This window comes from Chelonoidis abingdonii, chromosome 1 (assembly GCF_003597395.2).
Source record: "Chelonoidis abingdonii isolate Lonesome George chromosome 1, CheloAbing_2.0, whole genome shotgun sequence".
NCBI lineage: Eukaryota > Metazoa > Chordata > Testudines > Testudinidae > Chelonoidis > Chelonoidis abingdonii.
The window spans coordinates 75,562,056-75,584,901 of NC_133769.1; the positions used below are offsets into that span (position 1 = coordinate 75,562,056).

General features: G+C 44.2%; 1 protein-coding gene across 9 annotated transcripts in view; it reads left to right on the top strand.

Moving 5' to 3' along the window:
- NAV3 (neuron navigator 3) overlaps positions 1 to 22,846 on the top strand; it is an 859,499-nt gene that overhangs the window by 476,779 nt on the left and 359,874 nt on the right. For 2 of the 9 annotated variants that reach the window (XM_032798946.2, XM_032798947.2), the window contains exon 1: positions 10,627 to 11,037. The exons of 2 other annotated variants lie outside the window; for them this stretch is intronic. In XM_032798946.2, coding sequence (XP_032654837.1) covers positions 10,795 to 11,037 — 243 coding nt within the window. In that variant the 5' untranslated portion in view covers positions 10,627 to 10,794. Of the gene's footprint in view, positions 1 to 10,611; positions 11,038 to 22,846 lie in introns of those variants that run through there. 5 more of the 9 variants (XM_032798949.2, XM_032798950.2, XM_032798948.2 and 2 more) reach the window with 3 other exon arrangements.

Consider the following 22,846-nt stretch of genomic DNA (forward strand, 5'->3'; position numbering starts at 1 on the left):
TCCAGATATTTATCTTATTTGCTTGTTTGTTTATCTCTGATTAAGAATTTTTACATAGCGGGCCTGCATAGCAGTATACATAGCTTTTACTCAGTCTTCTTTCCTCATTCCTTCAAATTGTTCTACACCCACTTGCTGCGTGTTGTCGTTATTAGATTATAAACCCTTCAAGGTTTTATTCTATTTGTAAAGCACCTAGCACAGTGGAGCCCTTAATCCGATTGAGGCAGTTAGGCAGCAGCATAATAATAATAACAATAATGTAATTAAAACAAACTTCGAAATAATAACCTATTACTGGTACTGATCATTGCCTCCAAAGCCCGTCAGCTATATTTTACTGATTACTTTTTTATTGTAAAGGTAGTAATAGGTTGCTTACTGATTACTTTTAGGGTTTTTGTGTCAAGCAAGTGGGTTGCGGAAAGAGAGTGCAGGCACCATGACCGTCCTCAGGAGAGGAATAGCAAGATTGCTAATATGTATAACTCAGTTTATTTACTTCTCAACGTTATAATTTTAAGAAAGAATGTATTATAGTTATGTGCTGTTTTAAGAGAGTATCCTATTATTCTAGTCAGTTCTTTGTCTCATTCAAGCTCTGAAAATCCCATCCAAATTTTCTGTCTCACAACAGCAAAATGGCAGATTGCACGTCTATTGGTCTACAGCTTTAACTGTAACAGCTGTGTATAAAGATCCCCAAATCTTGACACATACATTCCCTTTATGATGTCGCAGGACGACAATAAACAGCACAAGGAGCCTTCCTCCTTTGTGCTGTATGCAAGGACTTGGAACTTTACACTCTGCTAGCACCCTTGCTTGTAGCAGAGAGGTGCAGTGTATAGATTCATAGATTCCAAGGCCAGAATGGACCACTGTGATCATCTTGTCTGACGTCTTATATAACACAGGTCATAGAACTTCGCCAAAATCATTCCTAGAGCACATCTTTTAGGGAAAAACATTAGGACTGTCAAGCAATTAAAATATTAATCTTGATTAAAAAAATTAATTCCAATTAATTGCACTGTTAAACAATTGTAGAATACCATTTATTTAAATATTTTTGGATGTTTTCTACATTTTAAAATATTGATTTCAATTATAACACAGAATACATGTATGGTGCTCACTTTATATTTTTTATTACAAATATTTGCACTGTAAAAAACTAAAGAAATAGTATATTTCAGTTCACCTAATACAAGTACTGTAGTGCAATCACTTTATCATGAAAGTTGAATTTACAAATGTAGAATTATGTACAAAAAATAATAGCATTCAAAAATAAAACAATGTTAAACTTCAGAGCCTACAAGTACACTCAGTCCTACTTTAGTCAATTGCTCAGACAAACAAGTTTGGTTGCAATTTGCAGGAAATAATGCTGCCCACGTCTTGTTTACAATGTCACCTGAAAGTGAGAACAGGCATTCTCATGGTGCAGTTGTGTCCAGCATCGCAATATATTTACGTGCCAGATGTACTAAAGATTCATATGTCCTTCATGCTCCCAACCACCTGATGACAGATTCTGCTTGGTAACGATCCAAAGCAGAGCAGGTTGACCAGTGTTCATTTTCTTTTTTGATGGTTTGGGTTCTTGTAGTTTCTGCATCAGAGTGTTGCTCTTTTAAGACTTCTGAAAGCATGCCCCAACCATCATCCCTCTCAGATTTTGGACGGCACTTGAGTTCTACGTTGGTCGACTGCTGTAGCTATTTTTAGAAAATCTCACATTGGAACCTTTTTTGCATTTTGTCAAATCTTTGTGAAAGTGTTTTTAAAATGAACATGTGCTGCATCCTCATCCAAAACTGCTATAACATGATATATATGGCAGAATGTGAGTAAAACAGAACAGGAGACATACAATTCTCCCCAAGGAGTTCAGTCACAATTTTAATTAACATATATTTTTTAATGAGCATCATCAGCATGGAAGCAATGTCCTCGGATGGTGGCTGAAGCATAAGGGGCATACGAATGTTTACCATCTGGCACATAAATACCTTGCACGCTGGCTACGAAAGTTCATGCGGACACCTTGTTCTTACTTTCAGGTGACATTGTAATAAGAAGCGCAGCAAATATTCCCGTTAAATGTAAACAAATGTGTTTATCTTAGCAATTGACTGAACACAAAGTAGACTGAGTGGACTTGTAGGCGCTAAGGTTTTACATTGTTTTGTTTTTGAGTGAATGTTACGTAACAATAAAAATCTACATTTGTAATTTACACTTTCATGATAAAGAGATTGCATCTGTATGAGTGAATTGAAAATACCATTTCTTTTGTTTTTGTTTTACAGTGGCAAATATTTCTAATAAAAATAATAATATAATGTGAGCACTGTACATTTTTTGTTCTATGTTATAATAGAAATCAATATTTTTTCTTCGAGTGCTTGCTCCTATCCATTCCAATTAGGTGGTGCGCGCCGCGTGCACGCTCGTCGGGAAGATTTTTACCCTGACACACCCGGCGGGTTCGCTGGGCGCCCCCTGCATGGCGCCGCTATGGGCACCGGAATATATACCCCTGCCGACCCGTCCGCTCCTCAGTTCCTTCTTACCACCATGTCGGTCGTTGGAACAGTGGAGCGCGGCTTAGCCTTCTCCACCTTACTAGCTCTTCACCATTCTTGTACTTTCCTGTGTATATAGTTTGATAGTTTTATAGTTGTAATTAGTTTTGTTAATGTATTTAGTGTATGTAGTTTAGACGGTTGGGGATTAGCCCTTCCCCTCTCTCCGGGCCCGGGCCCATGCCAGGCTCCCGGCTTCAAGCCGTGCTCGCCTGCCGCCGGGCCGATGCCAACGGGAGACCCCCATGCGCTGCCTAAAGTGTCTGGGGGAATCTCATTTGACTGTAAGTGCCGCATTTGTAAATCATTTCAAACCGCGTACAAAAAAGGAGCGAGACTCTCGTTTAAAACAGCTCCTAATGGAGGTGGCCCTCGCTCCTCCCGCCTCGGACCGAGTGCCGTGCAGCCCGCCGCCGGAGGAGTGCTTCATCGGCACCGGCCGTCTCTGGCACAGAAGGCAGCCCGGCATCGCTCCCTTTCCCCGCGGGCCAAGCAGGCTAAAGCTCCCGCGGCTACAACTCTTCCACCGCGGTCTGGCACCAACCAAGCCGAGTCGCCCGGCACCAACACTTGCCGCGCACCAGCGGCATCGGCACGTTGATTACGGCCACGCAAGAGCCGTTGAGTCCGGTGCACGACAGCTCCCCGGCACGTGCCTCGGTTAGAGCTTATCGTTCCCACTTACGCAGAGACCTTCTCGACGGCGAGGGAACTTATTGCTCTGACAGAGCCCACCCTGCCTCAACCCCGGCACATGCCGAGTGCGGGTTCTTACGTCAGTGGGAAAGCCTGCTCTGATCAGGCCACCCTCCACCGAAGCTGCCGGCAGGCACCGTTCAAGATCGAGATCCCGGCACCGTTCCCGTTCTCATCGCCGGTCCAGATCTAGGCGCCGCTCACAGTCCCGGTACCGATCCCCTTCTCGGTACCGGTCATACTCGCGGCACCGCTCCAGGTCTCGATCTCAGGATAGGTACTCCGCATGGTGGTCCAGCTCCCGGCACTGCTCCCGCCGCAGTCGCTCTTACCAACGACCTTCTCAATCCCGGTCGACCTCCCGGCACCGCGCTGGTCGCAGGTCCCGGTCTCCTTCTCGGCACCGGTACGACTCCCGATACCGGTCTCCGGTGCGGCACGATGTCCGGTACCCGGCTCACAGGGGTCCCTCTCACGGACTCTCGGCTCCGCCATGGCCATCACGACACCCATCAGGGTCTTCCCGCGATGACAACGCTGTCTATGGGGATTTGGACCCACAGTGGTCATTCTGGACATGGCTCCGCAGTGGTCATTCTGGACACCCTGGCCATATCACCAGGCCCAGGGTGAACCCACAGTTACATCGCGGTCCGCCCCCTCAGACCATCGGGCACTGGAGGCCACTATTAGCCGTCCTCCTCCAGCAGATACGGTCGTCTCAACTTTGACCCAGGACCCTCAGGTCCTCCCGGACTCCGATGCTCCCCTGGAACAGGAGCCCCAGCACGAGCCACTTGTACAGGACCTGTCATCGTCGTCCTCGCCAGATGAGGCGGTAGCCGGTACAACAGCATCGGGCCCACCCCTGATCGACCTCCGAGCCCACCAGGATCTTCTCCGGCGAGTTGCATTAAATATCAGTCTGCCGGTAGAGGAGATTCCGGAGGTGGAGGACCCGGTTGTAGACATATTATCCGCAGATGCCCCGACTCGCGTGGCTCTGCCATTTATTCGATCCATCCAAGCCAAAGCAGACACTATTTGACAGTCTCCAGCATCTATCCCTCCTATGACCAGAGGCGTGGAAAGAAAATATATGGTACCCTCTAAAGGGTATGAATATCTCTATACCCACCCTCCTCCGTGCTCTCTGGTTGTGCAATCTGTAAATGAGAGAGAGCGTCATGGCCAACAAGCCCCTGCCCCAAAATCGCGGGAGGCTAGACAGATGGATCTGCTGGGGCATAAGGTCTACTCCGCCGGGGGCCTTCAACTGCGAATTGCTAACCAGCAGGCCCTCCTCAGCAGGTACAATTATAATACCTGGCAGTCGATGGGTAAGTTCACTGAACTGATCTCACAGGACTCCTGGCCAGAATTTCATAGCCTCCTGGAGGAATGGAAGAAAGTAGCTCGGACTTCTCTACAGGCCTCTCTCGACGCTGCTGACTCAGTGCCTAGAACCGTAGCGTCTGGGATTACGATGCGGAGAATATCGTGGTTGCAGGTCTCGGGTCTACCCCCCAAGCTGCAACATACTATTCAGGACCTTCCGTTCGAGGGCCAGGGCCTTTTCTCAGAGAAAACGGACCCTAGACTCCAGAGTCTAAAAAGACAATCGTATTATCATGCATTCCCTTGGGATGCATACCCCGCAGACCAACGCAGGTCCTTCCGGGCCCAACCGCAGCGCCCTTACCCCCCGCCCCAACCTTGACAAGACTTTAGTAGGAGGCAAGGTCGCGGGAACCGCAGACGGCAGTCGGGCTCTCAAGGAGGCCAAAATAATGGTCCCGCCAAACCATCAGCGGGACCAAAGCAAAACTTTTGAAGGTGCGACCAAGAGCAGAGCACCAGTCTTTTCCCGGAATCCTCTCCAGTTTTCCAATGTCTTTCCTCCTTCCTCCCTGCGTGGGCCAATTAACATCAGACCGTTGGGTCCTCCGCACGGTGGAGTTTGGATACCACTTCCAGTTTATTTCGCCCTTCCCTCCACCCCCTCCCTCCCGTCCCTCTTCAGGGACCCCTCTCACGAGCAACTCCTCTCGCAGGAGATCCGCATGCTCCTCGAAATCAGAGCTATAGAGGAGTGCCGGAGGAGTTCAGGGGCAGGGGTTTTACTCCCGATACTTCTTAATCCCCAAGGCAAAAGGAGGTCTCTGACCCATCCTGGACCTCCGCGGTCTCAACGCCTTCCTAAAGAAATTGAAGTTCCGCATGGTGTCCCTGGGGACCATCATCCCATCCCTGGATCCGGGAGACTGGTACGCTGCTCTCGACATGAAGGATGCATACTTTCATATCTCCATTTATCCCTCCGCACAGACGGTACCTGCGGTTTATGGTTACATCATCAACACTACAATTTACGGTCCTCCCGTTCGGCCTCTCCACTGCCCCACGCGTCTTCACGAAGTGTATGGCTGTGGTGGCCGCCTCCCTCCTGTCGTCGGCGCATCTGCGTTTTCCCCTACCTAGACGACTGGCTCATCCGCGGGACCTCCGAGGCTCAGGTCTCCAGACATGTTGCCATCGTCATGGACCTATTTGAGCGCATTGGGCCTCATGATCAATATAGGCAAGTCCACTCTAGTGCCCACTCAAAGAATCGAATTCATTGGAGCCGTTCTAGACTCCACGCTCGCAACAGCCTACCTCCCGCTATCCCGGTTTCGGTCAATAGTCGCGCCATAGAAAGCCTTCAGTCCTTTTCCCGACGACCTCGGCCCGTGCCTGCCTCAGCCTCCTCAGCCATATGGCTGCGTGCACTTTCGTGACCAAGCACGCCAAACTTCGCCTTCGTCCCCTTCAAGTCTGGCTGGCCTCCATTTACCGCCCACACAGGGATGCCATAGACATGGTCGTCACGGGTCCTCAGAGTGTCTTAGGCTCCCTCAGCTGGTGGCTGACACCTTCCCTGGTGTGCGGAGGCATGCTGTTCCACCCGAGACAACCGTCTGTATCCCTAACAACAGACGCGTCGTCTCTTGGCTGGGGGGCTCACATTTAGGCCATCGTCGCACGCAAGGCCTTTGGTCTGTCCAGGAGCTGACGTTGCACATAAACATTCGGGAATTACGAGCGGTCCGCCTTGCCTGCCAGCCTTCCTTCCATCATCTGCAGGACCGCTGCATTCTTAGTGCTCATGGACAACACCACCGCGAATGCACTACATAAACAAGCAGGGAGGGACTCGTTCTCTCCCCCTCTGTCAGGAGGCGATCCAGCTGTGGGAATTTTGTATAGCCCACTCTATAGACCTAATGGCATCCTTCCTTCCGGGGTCCAGAACACTCTAGCAGACCAGCTCAGCAGGTCATTTCTCGGCACGAGTGGTCACTTTGCCCGGACGTAGTTCATTCGATCTTCCAGACGTGGGGCTTTCCCCGCATAGACCTCTTCGCCTCCCGCAGCAACCGGAAGTGTCAGAGGTTCTGCTCCTTCCAGGGCCTCGCCCCGGCTCGATATCCGACGCCTTCCTAATGTCTTGATCGAACCACCTGCTTTACGCCTTCCCACCTTTCCGTTGGTGCACAAGGTTCTCGTGAAACTTCGCAGGGACAAGGCTCATCTGATTCTGATCGCCCCCGCGTGGCCCAGGCAACACTGGTACACCACGTTGCTAGACCACTTGATAGCCAACCCGATCACCCTGCCCATCTATCAGGACCTGATAACGCAGGACCACGGCAGGCTTCTCCACCCAGACCTGCAATCCCTCCATCTTACGGGCATGGCTCCTGCTTGGTTAACTCAACAGAGTTGCGCTGCTCTACCCCGGTGCAGGAGGTACTCCTGGACACAGAAACCCTCCACTCGAGCTACATACTTGGCCAAGTGGAAACGGTTCTCTTGCTGATGTCAGGGGGCGGAATGCAGCACCTACCGGGGTTCCCATCCCCGCAATACTAGATTACCTCTTGCATCTCAAGCAGCAGGGGCCTCGCGTTATCATCTTTGCGAGTACACCTAGCGGCTATCTCTACCTTCCACCCCGGAGAAGGCGCTTACTCCATTTTCTCCCACCCTATGGTCTCGAGGTTCCTCAAGGGTTGGAACGCCTTTTTCCCCTGGTGCGACGCCCCGCCCTGCTGGGACTCAATTTGTTTTGGCAAGACTTACAGCCCCCCGTTTGAGCCCTTGGCGACCTGCTCCCTCCTATATTTATCGTGGAAAACGGCGTTCTTGTTGTAGCCATTACATCGGCTAGGAGAGTCTCGGAGCTTCGGGCTCTAATGGTGGACCCACCTTACACGATATTGCACAAGGACAAGGTGCAGCTACGCCCGCATCCTGCGTTCCTCCCCAAGGTGGTTTCGTCTTTTCACCTTAACCAGAACATATTCCTTCCGGTCTTTTTCCCCAAGCCCCACGCATCACTTAGGGAGCAACAGTTGCACTCGCTGGACGTCCGTAGGGCGCTAGCCTCTCTATATTGACTCACGAGGTCCTTCCGTAAAAAACACCCCAACTCTTTGTTGCGGCGGTGGCAGACCGGATGAAAGGACAACCGTCTCTTCCCAGAGGATTTCGTCCTGGGTGACGGCATGCATCCGGGCTTGCTTTGACCTTCACTCACGCCTCTCCGGGCACATTACTGCACATTCGACTAGAGCCCAGGCCTCGTCGGCCGCCTTCCAAGCTCGAGTGCCTATCCAGGAGATATATCAAGTGGCTACATGGTCTTCGGTACATACGTTTTACTTCTCACTATGCCCTGGTACAACAATCCAGAGATGATGCAGCCTTTGGCTTGCAGTCTTGCACTCTGCAGTTTCTCACCGACCCCACCACCTAGGTAAGACTTGGGATTCACCTAACTGGAATGGATATGAGCAAGCACTCGAAGAAGAAAAGACGGTTACTCACTGTTGTAACTGTTGTTCTTCGAGATGTGTTGCTCATATGCATTCCACACCCGCCCTCCTTCCCCACTGTTGGAGTAGCTGGCAAGAAGGAACTGAGGAGCGGATAGGTCGGCAGGGGTATATATTCGGTGCCATAGCAGCGCCACGCCGGGGGCGCCCAGCCGACCCGCCGGGTGTTGCTAGGGTAAAAATCTTCCGACGAGCGTGTACGCGGCACGCACACACCTAATTGGAATGGATATGAGCAACACATCTCGAAGAACAACAGTTACAACGGTGAGTAACCGTCTTTTTGAAAAACTAGAAAAACATCCAAAATATTTAATAAATTTCAATTGGGTTTCTGTTGTTTAACAGTGAAATTATTTTTTTAATCATGATTAATTTTTTTGAGTTAATCGAGTGAGTTAGCTGTAATTAATTGATAGCCCTAGAAAAAATCCAATCTTGATTTAAAAATTGTCAGTGTGGGAGAATCCATGACCTTTAGTAAATTGTTCCAATGGTTAATTACTCTCACTGTTAAAAATGTACGTCCCATTTCCAGTATGTTCTCTGCAACACAATTGTATCAGAAACCGTTGGATGCAAAGAAGGAAATTGGCTTGTGCTATTTGCTCTATTAGCCACCTGCTGGCACTGTTGGTGGTGGTAGCACCCAAAAGGGGATAAATTGAGGGCACTGCCATGGGTTTGCCATTCCTCCATGCCAGCCAGCTGAGCTTGGCTTGTTGGGTTCCACCTACTGCAAAATGGGCTCCCTAGGAAGACCCTTGGGTCACCTGGAATTCCCCCTCGGTCTCCTGCTACAACCTAGTGGGGTGATGGCTACAAGAAGGAGATAGAGTTGACTTTTTTGCCCTATTTTTTGCTCTTTTTTGCCCCATACACATTATGCTCTTGTGTAAATGAAGAAAAAAATTGAAAATATTTCTGTGTAAATAAAGTGCAGTTGTATTCTGAAAAGTAACTCTAAAAGAGTAGTGTAAGGGTCCACATTTATTGTCTTTCAAATTTGTTGAATTTAAAAAATTTTATGTGTCTTTTCTAACTGTCACCACTACAAATGTAACCTGAGATCTGAAAGTCAAACTGTCTTTTTTTTTCTGACTTGAGTATCATTACTAGTAATAAATATTCTGCAGTTAGGGCTTTGTTAATAATTCTAATTTCAGTGTTAGAGCCAGAATAGCATCCTGGTCGTCCTCCAATAACAGTGTCAGTTCTGGAGAAGAAGTAATAAAATTAGCAGACATATTTTTTGTCCGTAATGTCAACAAATATGACTCATGAGGAGTTTGAGTCAGATGGTACCATTTTTACTCAGATGCTTTTTTCGGCACACTTAGTCACACTTTAAGGAGGCTCACCTGCTATGGATGCTTGAGGGAATTTATGCCTGTTATTCTTTTATTCTGAGTAATGTGCATAGAATTCCCCATGCTTTGAGAAAGAATAGATGGTGCTTCCTGCCCGAGGAGTGTTTTAATGGACAAAGGTGGATATGAATCTGTGTCCATAACTGATTTCCAGGCTAAGTTCTGTCTACACCTAGATTTGACCAGGGCATACAGTAATATTGTATGTCCCTTCTTATCTACATGTATAGTGCACTGTGACTGATTTTGTAGCTTGTTCTGTCTGGCTAGCATTCTTAAGTGTAAAGGATTTGATGTTATTAGATAGAGTATTTTTTAGAAATAATGGACTGAGAGTATACTTTAGACATGGATTTTATGGAGCTTTAAACATTTTTAGGATGGGAAGTGTTAATTGAATAGATGATGTAAACAAAAAAAATTGAAATATTATGTTGACTTAATCTTGTAACAGTGCTTGTGATGTTCCTATATCCTTCCCTTTGTTGTTGTATGTATTTTTCACAGCAGAGGCAGACGTTACCCATGCTATGATTCAGCGTCTGTCGCTAGCCACGCTCTTGCACAATTTTAACCTGATTTCACGGGACTAACAGGGAATGAAACAACGTAGCTCATGGCTGTCAGCGTTGAAAAATAGGCAGGAATCAGACAAACAGCTTCATCTCAGAGATTATTTCCGGGCTAAAAACTCTTCCAACAGCTGTTTGCTTTGGCTGCCACTCAGGTTCCCTTTTTTTTTTTAAGTTTTTTTTTAAGTTTTTGTTTTTTTTTAAGATGTGGGCTGGTTATTTATGTAGTCAGGAAGAGGTCTGTGTTTCCAGTGTTGTGGTCTCAGTGCTGTTTTGACAGTTGGAGTACAAGGAGATTTCTTCTTTTTCTGCCCCCTCCTCACTACCCCCTCACCCCCATCCGTTCACTTAATGCTCAGAATGGGAATGCAGTAGAAAGAAGAAAAAGCAAATTTATGAGTTTTTTAATCCCAGACAGGCAGCTTTGTGTCAGTTACCTTCAAGAGAAGTTCACGCCCCAAAGGAGTGTTTAGTCTTACACAGCCACTGACTAAGCAGTGTGTGTGAGAGAGAAACACAGATGAAGGAAAGTTTTGCCTCTTTATGAAAGTTGTAGTATTGTTTTAAAGATGACTGCTACTTTTGTTTAAAATATTTGTTCTGGAATTACTGAAGCTGGAGTCTACCAGACTGAGGTCAGAAGCATTTTCTTTGGCAGAAAGAAGATTCTTTTATAGAAGCCATGCCTGTACTTGGGGTTGCCTCAAAGCTAAGACAACCAGCTGTAGGGTCAAAGCCTGTTCATACTGCCCTTCCGATACCAAATCTTGGCACGACTGGGTCAGAGCAGTATTCATCAAAGTCTTTGGAGCTTACTGGGGCAGAGAGCTCAATGCTTTCTTGTCAGCTTACATTAAAGTCAACCTGTGATTTTGGAGAGAAGAAAACACTTCAAGGAAAAACCAAGGAGACAGAGGATAGTAAGGTTAGTTCTGAACTTTATCTGCAGATTGCACTCTTAAAATGTTGGTTTACTTATACAAAGTCTGATATCTGTCTTTAGCAAATAGCATGGTGGATGTGGAGGGCATGTGTAAAATAGGAACTAGTTTATGTAAATGATAACTTTCTATAGCCAATATATTAACATGTATTGTAACTGTGTTTTAGTTCATTGTTGGAGTTTGAATATATATTCTTGTTCTAAATGTACATTTTATGATATCTAATGGAGTGATTCTTCATGACGAGCTTCTGGTGAGGGTGAGTCATATCACACAGTGATAAAAATCATGCTGAGACACAGATAAGTAGAACTATCACATGACAGTGCTTAAGAAAATATTGAAACTTGGCAGCTTCATGTTATATTATAATGTTAAAAAGGGCTCTCACACCCACACTTACTCCCCAAGGGAGATGGCTTTAAAATAAAAACAACCCATTGATTGTTCTGTCCAGTTTTCAAAAGATCTGGCTAAACTTGCTGCAGAAACTTTGAACTGGAAAAACAGATCCTTAATGAAAAGTTACCTGTTTTTTCACTTATTTAAAATAGCCTCATTTTGTCTGTCCCCCTTCCAGATAGCTTTAACCTGCTCTGATTTCATTGTGATGTAAAACAAAATGAAACGTTTGTCTGGGGGCAGATGCCATGATTTTAAGACTTACAGATGTTTGGTTTTAGTCATTCCTAATCTCATTGCAGTAGTTTAAAACATATTATGTTTTGGGGACAGCAATACTGTTGAATCCCTTCTTGTCAGTAGTGTATGGTTTTGTGGCTCCGTCACCTATCATGTTCCAGGGATTAACATGTAATGTAACTGAAGCTTGCATGCTTACTTTCCCTCTCTTTATCAGTACTGCTGATTCCTGAACCCTGATTACCTCACTGTGATTAAACTGATTTCTATAATGGCTTCATTTTTATTTTAAGGAAACTTGCACATCATCATAGCTATTGCAGTGCTAACAGACACACAGTGTATGCACTTTGTTGTCTTAGTTTGAAAGTGCTGTGCTTTGAGAAGCAGGGTTTTGTGCCTAAAGCACAGGACTGAATCTGAAGATTTCAGTTCTGTTTCCCAGCTCACTTCCTGTGGGATCTTGGGCATGTCCCTAATTTCTCTGTGCTTCAGTTTCTAACTGTCATAGGGTTCTCTGTAGAATCCAACCTCACACAAGCGGGCAGTTGCTTTATAGAAAAGCTCTATGGAAATTCAGAGAATTATTATTCTCACCTGTTGAACAGAAACAGCTTCATTTTTCATCAAATGATTGCAATGTGAAGATTACTATTAGTAAAGCCTTTTGACACACTACAATGATGTTCATCTGATATGCTTTAAAATGTATAGCTTCCTGCTTAGTAGTTTCAGATTAACTGAGGAAGTGTAAAGAATGTTTTCTTTAATGTTGTGCTTTCATGGGTTACCATGGGAGTAGTGTTTCAGTTCTGAAGGATATTATTTTCAGAAAATAGCATGCAAGTTAAAATAGCCACTTAGGTATAATAGTTAACGTCAACAAATGTTTTGGAACGGATATAAAACCTCATACTTCTGGGTTTAAACCAATCACTGAGGGGTTAGGATGAGAGCTTAGGGTGACCGGATGTCCTGATTTTTATAGGGACAGTCCCGATATTTGGGACCCCCATCCTGATTTTTCACACTTGCTATCTGGTTACCCTATGAGAGCTTCATAGGGGCAGATTCTCTCACATCTGCCTGCTATGGGGTCCTTGCCTCTCCCTCTGAAGAATCTGATGCTGAGCACTATTGGAGACATACTAGACTAGATGGATGATGGGTCTGATCCAGTATGACAATTCTTATGTTTCTAGGGCCAAATTTTCAAAAGAGCTCAGCACACAATAGTTCCCTGTGTTCTCAGTGAAAGCTGCTAGGTGTTGAACCTTTTGAATATCTGGCCCTTGAAGGCTAAGGCCAACATAGTCACACTGAGTCTAAAGTTAGGTTCCAAAATCCTTAACTGGGCACCTAAATAAAACTAGCCCGATGCTCTGAAGTGCTGAGCACTCAAATTTCACACTGACTTCTGCAGTTTTTTTATAGTGTCCACTGAGTGGCTGGAGCTCCTGATGAAATCAGAGGACACTGGAGAGAAAAGCTGTTGAAGTCAGTGGGAAATGTGAGCGATCAGCACATCTGAAAATCAGGCCAGTTTCATTTAGGTGACTAAAAAAGGATTTTCAGAATCTAACATTACATACCCCAGTCTGAAAATATGGCCCACATTTGTTTTATTCTATACCTTGTGATATATTTGTAAGCATTCTAGTTTTCTGTTTAAACTTATAAACTCCAATAAACTACTCCCAATACTCCCCCACCCAAAGAAAAAAATAGAAAAAGAAAATGTTGCTTATTCATTGAGTACTGGAAAAACACCAGAAATGGTTAATTGTAGCTAAGGCTCCTCTACAAGGAGCAGTAATGCGGACTGTAGGGGTGTGATTTCTAAAGTGCACTCACATGTTGTGCATTAATTGGTCCATGTAGACCCTGCTGTTGTGCACTAAAAGTTACCTAGTGTGCTTTAACTGAGTGGTTTTTGAAACAGTGCTATGTTAAAGCACACTGGGGAACATTGTAGAGAGATTGCTCATTATAGTATATACTACTGTAGTGAGTAATGTATACAATATACACTACTCCTAACAGTATATGCAAAGAGACTACCGCGAAAACCCATGACTTTTGGACATATATATTAAATTCAAAAATAGCTAAAAAATATAAACCCCAAAGAAATGAAATTAATAAACCCTGAAAACAAAAGCCCTATATATCTCCCATTCACATTTTAAATCAGTCTTGGGAGGTCATTTTGTCAAAATATTTTGGGGCACAGGTGATGATGGTGGTTAGTAAAATTACCTTTAGGTTCTCATTGCTAATAAACACCAAAATTCCAACCTCAAATTATTGAATGATGTTTTCTCACGTTGCTGAGTGGGAGATCCACTCCTCCCTGCCTCCCACTTTTCCCTTGGCTACCCTCAGTCACATTAGCTAAAATGTGCAGCTAAGCACATGTTTTCAGTGAGTTATTAGGGTTAATGTCCCTTCAGGTTTGCTTCGGGCAGATGTAAATTCCACATTACTGATGGCACTGTCCCAAAGTTTGACCACTTTCGAGTGCTGTTCTCAATAGTACTTTGGTTGATTTTCTTGGTTAGAAAACGTATTAATCAAACATATGATATTCCTACATGGCTCTGTGGTATACAGTGCTGAACTTTAAGAATGTTTCCATTATAACAGTGATCAGATAAAAGGTCTTTTACTTAAACTGTAATGAATACCTAGTCAAAGTTTCCAAATGAGAGGGAGAAATCTGCTTATACAGTATACAGTTTGTGTGCTTACAGTATATAATTGGACATGTGGCAACTGATTTTTGAGGGAAAAATGTTGAATGTATATCTGTAAAAGACAATGGAATATATGAATTAATCATCTGGTTAACATTTGTCCTTGGCTGCTGTATTCTAGGCTCAACACTGCTTTTTAGGGCATTTCAGATGCAACACTGGTGATCACTAACCTCTCTTGTCGTGTCTGGAAGACGCTGAGGTTGACATATATAATCTCGTATATTCAGTCGCTATAAGTGCTAAGATTTCCAAGATAAATCTGGATTTGCACATGTCAACATAGTAGGTCAATCTGCCATCCAGCTGTTTCCTCCATGACCTTCATGTACACTGCACCCGATTGTTAGAGACTTTTGACACTGCTGTTGGCTTTCTCACATTATTACATTGCCAGGCTTGGCTATGAATACACTGCCGTTGGCTCTCTCACACTATTACATTGCCAGGGCTGGCTATGAATACTGCTGCAGAAATTAATTCATTGCTCCCTATATACTCCACCTTCCTCACTTGGTTCTGCTGTGCTTGCACATCTTGGACTGTTTTGCGGACGTGATATAGTTCGATGTGTCCAGTTATAGTAAGGTCGGTCTGCAGAAAAAAGTGTATTCACCTCTTTTTTCAAAAAAAGTATTGGGCGAAAAAAGTGTGTGAAGATATGTTGTTTCTTTTTTTGGTGGGTGTGAACATAATTAAACCTAGGAAACTATTTGCAACAAGTAATTTATTCATTTGTGCATTATTTGAAACTGTTCAGCTCATAGTTTATGCAGACAGGGACAGCTTTAGGCTGATTCCCCCAATTCCCGGGAATTGGGCCCTGCACCTTAAGCACCTTTTTAATTTTTAAATTTTTTTTTTACTCACCTGGCACCTGTGGGGTGGGGGTGGGATCCAGGTCTTTGGTGGCATTTCAGCTGGGGGATGGGGGGTCCTTTGGTGCCACAGAAGACCTGGAGCGGATCCCCACCCCCGAAAAGCCACCGAAGCCCCCGACTAGCACCAGGTATTCGAATCAGGCCCCGCAGTTCATAAAGCCAGCCCTGTATGCAGGCACATTTCAGGTCAGAGACTGCTCCTGAATTATTACATGTGACGTGCGTCAGTTATGCTCATTATGCCCTATGTTGTTTGTTCTGTATGATTAGTCACCCAAGTCACATGTTATTATCACAGCTTCTGACTGGCTGACTCCCAAGCCTTTTTAGGAGCTTTTAGGCTGATCACGTGAACACTTACAGTGTGAATACTCACGCCAAATATTTGTACAAATATATTCAGAACACACTTTGTTTCCCTGGAAATCTTACAGTTTATTCCTGTGTATGTGCACGGAAAGGGAATGCAGTTGTTGGAGTGAATTCAAAAGGTGCAATCCCGGCCCCACTGAAAGTCAGTGGATGAAATGGTTTAACCCATGGTTTTCATTCAAACCAATGTCCGTAAATACCTTCTTGATATTATTTGTCCAACTTTTAGTTCATGTTCCAGTGATACCACTTTCACATTGCTTGCTGGAGAGCATAAAATCAAAATAATCTAAATTGTGCTGGAATGGCTTGTAATATTGTCTCTGATTGTAGAAAACTCCACCAATCAGTAACAGGACTTAAAAGAATGTGTAGAGTGAGACAGTATGTAGATAAATAAATTAAGCAGAGGCTGGGCACTAAAGAAATGTAGGCAGAATTTCTTATTCAAAGTTTACATTCTGCAAAAACTACTTTTCAGATTCACCAAAACTACACCTCTCTGCGCCATTCTGGCCGCCTATATACCAGAGGTGATTCAATCCAAAATAGGGCAGGTGGTATGGCTAACAGGTGTTTTGTGTGGTAAACAAGCACTCATGTGAGCCCTGCACCAACAGATAAAGCTGGCAGAATGCTTTGAATCAGCACATCCCCTAGCCATGTCCTCTTCTAGCAGTGTTCCCACTTTTTGATCTCTGCAGTAGTCTATCTTCTGCTCCCCTGACCTTACCCCTGTGTAAGGGGCTCTATGTCTTGGCTTATGTTGGCAGAAACCGGCAACATCTCAAGTTGACTTTGCCCTGTTCATTTTTGGTACCTCTCCTAGAATTTGTGACTTGACTGATATGATTTTATCCTTCAGTCTGAGTTAATTTATTCTTGTTGTCCTATAAGTCTCACCTCTCATATTAGTATGTCTTTGCTCCTCTAGTTCAGAACAGTTGAGTGCTTCCAAACAAGTTCTGACTATTCTAAGGTTGGTCCAATCCCTGCAAACCTGAAACTTCCCTATGTATAGCAACTTTCAGACCTATATTGAGATTCCTATAACATAGTATTTACTGACCTTTAAGGGGGGTTGTAGGCTAAGAGTTTCTCAGCCCCTTTTCAGTATTGAACAAAATAATTCTGGGAGATGTGGCTGTCAGAGGAACTCTGAGAATTGCACAATACTGCAAGGCTTACTGAGAAGAAATGCCAATAAATATATCAGCCTTCCCTGACTGAGTGGGGCTCACTAATAAGTGAAATGGGGAATCATTCAGCCCAGGGGTGCACGTGGAAAAGATCTGTAAAGAGGAGGATAGAGAAGAAGAGATAATTTAGTCCTGGCCAGAGAGCCCAGCTCACAGAGGAGAATGCAGCATTAAGTATCAGGGCAGTTCAGGAGGATGCTGTTAAATATTGAACTGAGCTGAAATGAAATATTTCAATTCAGTTCCACAAACGAAACAAAATGTTTTGATTCAGGAATGTCAAAACATTTTGTTTCAATCTAAAATTTCCAAATCAAAAGTTTTAGGTTTGTTTTTTTTAATGAAAAGTTGAAGTTTTCCATTGGGGAGAAAAGCCACTTCCTGACCAGCTCTATTAGTCCTGTGTCAACAAGGGCGAAGGCTGTAACCCGGGGAGGGACAAAGACATGTTGTTCTGTATTTGGAGTTTAACGTTCATCAGTGGGCACCAGCACCAGAAAGCAAATTGAGGTATGGTCAACCTCTATGACAGAAAGGTAAGAATCCATTACTTTTCCTACTCTGGGTCATGAATAGAAAGCCAGTAATATATCTGACCAAATGACTCTTGAGCCTAGGTTAACTTACATCATAGAACCATACCTAACCCTAGTTTGAAGTCTTCCAATGTTCTTTAGCCTATTTTTCCACTGATGTTGGAACTAACATGAAAGGCAGCTGCTGTTTTTTTCTAGTTGCTTGTCCAGAGCTTGTCCATGATATGGTAACTCCTGTCTCTCCCCAGACACCAGACTTGTGGCAAAATTCTGCTGTGCTAATCTAAACAGATCTTAAGTCCACTATTCTGCTCTCCATCTACAGGAGGCACTCCTGTTAGTATCAAAGAGAGTTCCGTGAATGTAGGAAGAAGGGAATCTCTTTCTCATAATTCACATTTGGCTCTCTTTCCTCTCTAAGAGATTTCCCCACTAACTCTCCTCTTATCAGTGAAACACCAGATCCAGATGGCTAATAGTCTCTCTTTTTTATTTTAACCTGGCTTTGCAGAGTAGGGAACACTGTGACAGCTCTCAGTTAGCATGCTTACTAACCCCACCTGATTTCACCCACAGATTCTGAGTCAAGTTGTTACTTCAGTGCTGAATTCCATCTCCTCCTTGGTTTGGCTCCTTCCTGATGACAGTAAGTTTCATCCACCAGGGCTGAGGATATGGAGCTAGACCATCTGCTACTTATGGGTCATGTAGTTACACGCTGTTGAAAGGTATAGATAAAGGAGATCCAGGAGATAAGGACAAGGAGCCACTGAGGGCATGGGAAGAGAGGTGGAGAAAATGATCCAGAAGTTAAGATACACAAACCTATAGAACCATTACAATATGCAGTCCCAAAACAACCTTCCGCACCCAATTTGTGACCCTTACCTGCAGCTGAATTCTTAGGTGGAGGAAGTGGCCTTCTCACCCACAGCACCTTAAGGGAAAAATGGCAGGCTCATTTCTCCTCCGTCACCTTTGGAAGATTTATCTGACACTTTCTTGAGATAAGGTTTCATAGGGGTTTTCTTCTCATTCTGTTCAGTTGAGGGTGTGTCTGAGGGCTCTTTCCCCTACCCCGTGTTACTTTAGTGGTGATCTATACCATCTATGTCTCCCATCTCTCTGTCCCAATACAGCTACCCCTGTGAGTCATCTGTCCCCATTTTCATGTGATCTCTTTCCCTACATCTGTTGGTATCCCCTTCCTCCATCCTTTGTGTCAGAGTCCTTTTCCTCACATATTGATCTCTCTTAAGAGAGCCCACATTATGTTCCTGGATCCCCTCTGATTCCATGACTCTGTTCTTCCCATGTTTTGGATGGCTTGCACCCAATCTCTGGGTCCTCTTCTCCCAAGTGAATCTCATCTTCAGTCCTGAGATAGTGACCCTGGGGGAGTAGGAATGGGCTCCTTTCCCTATATCTTCCTAATTGTGCCTCTGCCATCACTCTCACATTAAGGGTGTCTGAGGCTGTGCTGTTTGGTACAGGGTAGGAGGAGGAGGCAGCTGCGGTCTGTTCCTCTGGCTGCATTCTCTGCTGCTTACTTAGCTTCCAGCAGAATGGCCAAGGAAAGAAAAAGGGCAGTGGAGGCAGCCAGGAACCTCCTGCCTGCTCCCCACAGTGGCCGCTAGTGATGGGAAGCCAACATTGTTTTTAAATTGCTGGATTAGCTGCCAAAAACTTCAGCCAGCACTGCAGACACCTGGGACTGCATGTGTTTAAAATTCAGGGCAGCCCTAGCCAAACTGGGACAGTTGGCAGAGATTCAGGATGTCAATTATTTTAGTTTCTTGCCTTGTGCTCTCTATTATTTCTTTCTTTCTCAAACAGATAGCATTCCTCAGCAGCATCTTTAATATGCTCTTCATATCAAGCACCATCAGTGTATACTGTATTATCATGGATTTAAGAGCATTCTACTGTATGTGCTTAGAAGCTGCTATTCTCTTAAACATTTCTCTCATCATCATCATCTTTACCAACCACATTTCAATCTAATTGAGATAAATGTACAGTAACCCAGCTAGTTTATTCTCCAAACCTATGTGCTTAGGAGTAAGATACATTTCCAAATACATGCGTGTGGTCAAAAACTGCTCTTTCTGTGGTTTTGGTTTCATTTGTAATGGTGAATAAGGCTGGGAGGATACTTACCAGTTTGAGTTGCAAGCCTCTGCCTGTTCTTTAGTGTTTCTTGGTTTTTTTAATCGTATTTTATTTTCTTAGCAAATGAGAAAACAGAATATAGATCAAGTGGACTGTATGGTGAAAAATGGTACTAAACTTCAACAGAAAACAGTTGTTATACATTTATTTTGCATTTGTGCCAAGAGGCTGTGTGAGGGCTTACACCCTTCATTACCGCGCAACATGGCCTACGGGCCAGAGTCCCTAGAGGTAGCCCTAGTTGCAGGGCAGCACAGCCTAGTGGCCAGAGTCTATAGAATTGCCCTGGTCACAGGGCAGCACAGCCTAATGGCCAGAGTCGATAGAGGTAGCCCTGGTCACAGGGCAGTAGGACCTTACAACTGGCTGGGGCGGGGGGTCCTACCAAAACACACTGAGATTCACCAGGGGCCAGGTACCAGTCTGTCACCCCCCTCACCCCCTACCAGGTCACTTCCTACTAGCTTGAGAGTTGGGGTCTCCCACAAATCCCAAGGTTCTTCACAGCTCTCCAGGTCCCTCCTACCATAGGGGTTCACACTGGCCTATAGAAGCCTCTGTTCCTAGCAGCTTCAAGTGTTGGCTGGTCCTCCACAGGCGTTCCATAGTTAGGTCCTTTCCCCATGGCTGGTCCTCCACAGGCGTTCCATAGTTAGGTCCTTTCTCCATGGCTGGTCCTCCACAGGCGTTCCACAGTAAGGTTCTTCTTCCCCCCCCCCCCCCCCATGGCTGCCCACCCCAACTGAGCTGAATTCCCTCCTTTTATACTTCCAGAGCACTTGGAGCACGCCCAGTATGAATGGGGAGGGACTTCCTCTGTCAGAGCTACTGGTCTGACACCGCTGGGGCTAGTGCGGGGTGGGGCTGCCCCGTCACAGGTTCCAACAAAGAGTGGGCCTCATTGTGATAGGTGCTGCACATACCTATAGTTAAAGACAAATCCCTGCTCCACAGACCTTACAATGTAAATAGATAAGACAAACAAGGGGTGGGAGACAGTAAAACATATTATTCCTAATTTATAGATGAGGGGCTCAAGGCAGAAAGGGATTCAGTAATTTGCCTTCAGTCACATTGGGATTTTGTGGAAGAACCAGGCATTAAACCCAGATAGCCTGAGTTCCAGTCCACCATCATAACCACAAGGCCATCCTTCATCTTCTGTAAAAAATCAATTTTGAATGAAATGTCCCTATAATGGGTTATTTTTCCTCTTTAGTTTTCATGGAATGTTCTTACTCCTCATTCCAGATGAAGTCAATGATAGTTGAAGGTGCTGAGTATTGCTCAGGATGAGCCAATATATGATTTAAGTTTTACTGTAGGAGCAAGTAGACACTCTATTTTGGTTTTGATTTACCTGATCAACAGAAATTTCGCCATATACCTTTAGGAATACATGATGTCTTGTGTTCCTTAGTATAGGGAAAGTATGCTCCAAAACTGTATGTCTATTGCTAGGCTCACCACTTATTAAAATGTGATGTGAGAAGAATAAATAGTCCCAGAATAAAAGCAGGCCTCTTTCAGGAAAGGTTTTAATTTTTGATCATGATTCCAGCCCATGAATATTCTCTAGTTTCTTTTTGGCAGAAATGCTTGTACTTGATAGACAATAATGGCATCAATTACAAATGTGAATTGCTTGTTTTCTTAAAGCAAGAGTTAATTTCTGGTCTAAGTCTGCTGTCTGCTTTTTCTAATTTAGTAAGATCTTGAGTTAATTTTGTAGTTTTTCCTTATACTTAAAAATAGTGCACATGAAGAGTAGTTAATTTTAATACAGCTCTCTGCTTCACTTTGCCCTGATTCACAGGATGAAATTTGGAGACAGCCCATGATTTAACAATAGCCTTTTGACAGCAAGGGTGTTTGGGAATTAAGCTAGAGTGGGGAAAACATCTATCTACTCTCAAATTTATTAGTGGAATAGTTTGTACAAATCTTCAGTTGCCCATCATGTTTTTAATGTCACTACCCTTTCTTTTTTGTTTTTATTGGAAGGAGAAAATTGGCTGAAAGATAGCATAACTTTATTTAAAATTCAGTAAAGGAATGCAGAGTGTTTTGTCTGGTAAATGCAAGTAGATAATTCCCTTGTGTAAAGCGTGCAGCTTTCTGATGGCTCTTATGCATGCACTGTGTAAACTAAGTGGAGAGGACTTGGAAAATAAGCAAATCAAATCAAAGGGAAGCATAATCCTAAAGTGGCTAGGGCAGGATTGGAGTGTATCTGGGTATATAAACTGAGAAGGTGCCAGCCACTAAACATATCTGCAACTCCTTCTGAGTAAAACTTGAGCAAAGCTAGCCAAGTTCTATATTAGGATTGTGCTAACCCATTTTCAATGTGACATTTGTTCTGCCTTATCTGTCTAGCCGTTTTTACTTATGAGACTCTTCTCTGCTGCTTTGCCACCACTGTGAGTCCATTACTACGGAATATGTTTTCTCATGCAGAATATCTGCTTTTCAGCACGTGGTCAAAATAATTATTCAGGTGACAATGTCCAATTAACGCAACTGCCATTCATTTGAAAATCCAGAGCCAATGGAGATGTTGAGTTGTCTCTTGCATTTCTCCTTTAAATGTATTGTTCTGCAAACCTTCACTCTAAATGTCAAACACCTGGCCTCGCATCTTGATAGTACTGTGCTAGACTCCAAAGGATTTGGCTGTGGATGCTTCCTGTTGTGCATCAGGATTTGATTTACAGGACATCTGTAAAACCACCAAAGCTGAGTAATCAGAATGGTCATGCACAGAAAGATGACTCCCTGGTGAGTGTTGGAAAACAGTAGAACACTTAAATTAAGCAGGAAAAGGCTGCATGGTTTATACATGATTTAGGATGAGTAAGACATAAGTCAAGGTGCAGGACTTTTACTCACCACTAACTACAACAATGGAATTTCCTGGCAACACATCTATGCAGTAAACAGGGCTTCATTTTTTGTAAACTGTCTCTGAAACAGAAAGGAAGAGAGAACCAAAGGGACTGTGTAATATATAAATAGCAATGATTTTGTTAAAGGAAAATCTAGTGAACAAATACAGTGCTTTAGAGAGCTAAATAAATAGTACTAAACAGGAATATATATTGAAAATAAATGTTCAAAATTGTTTAAGAAATATATGTCACTGTTTCATTATCTCCAGTCACTGCATGAGATTGCTGCCTTCCTCAGTGCTGGCCAGCACTCCCAGTCAGAGACCCATTATGTTGGAAGA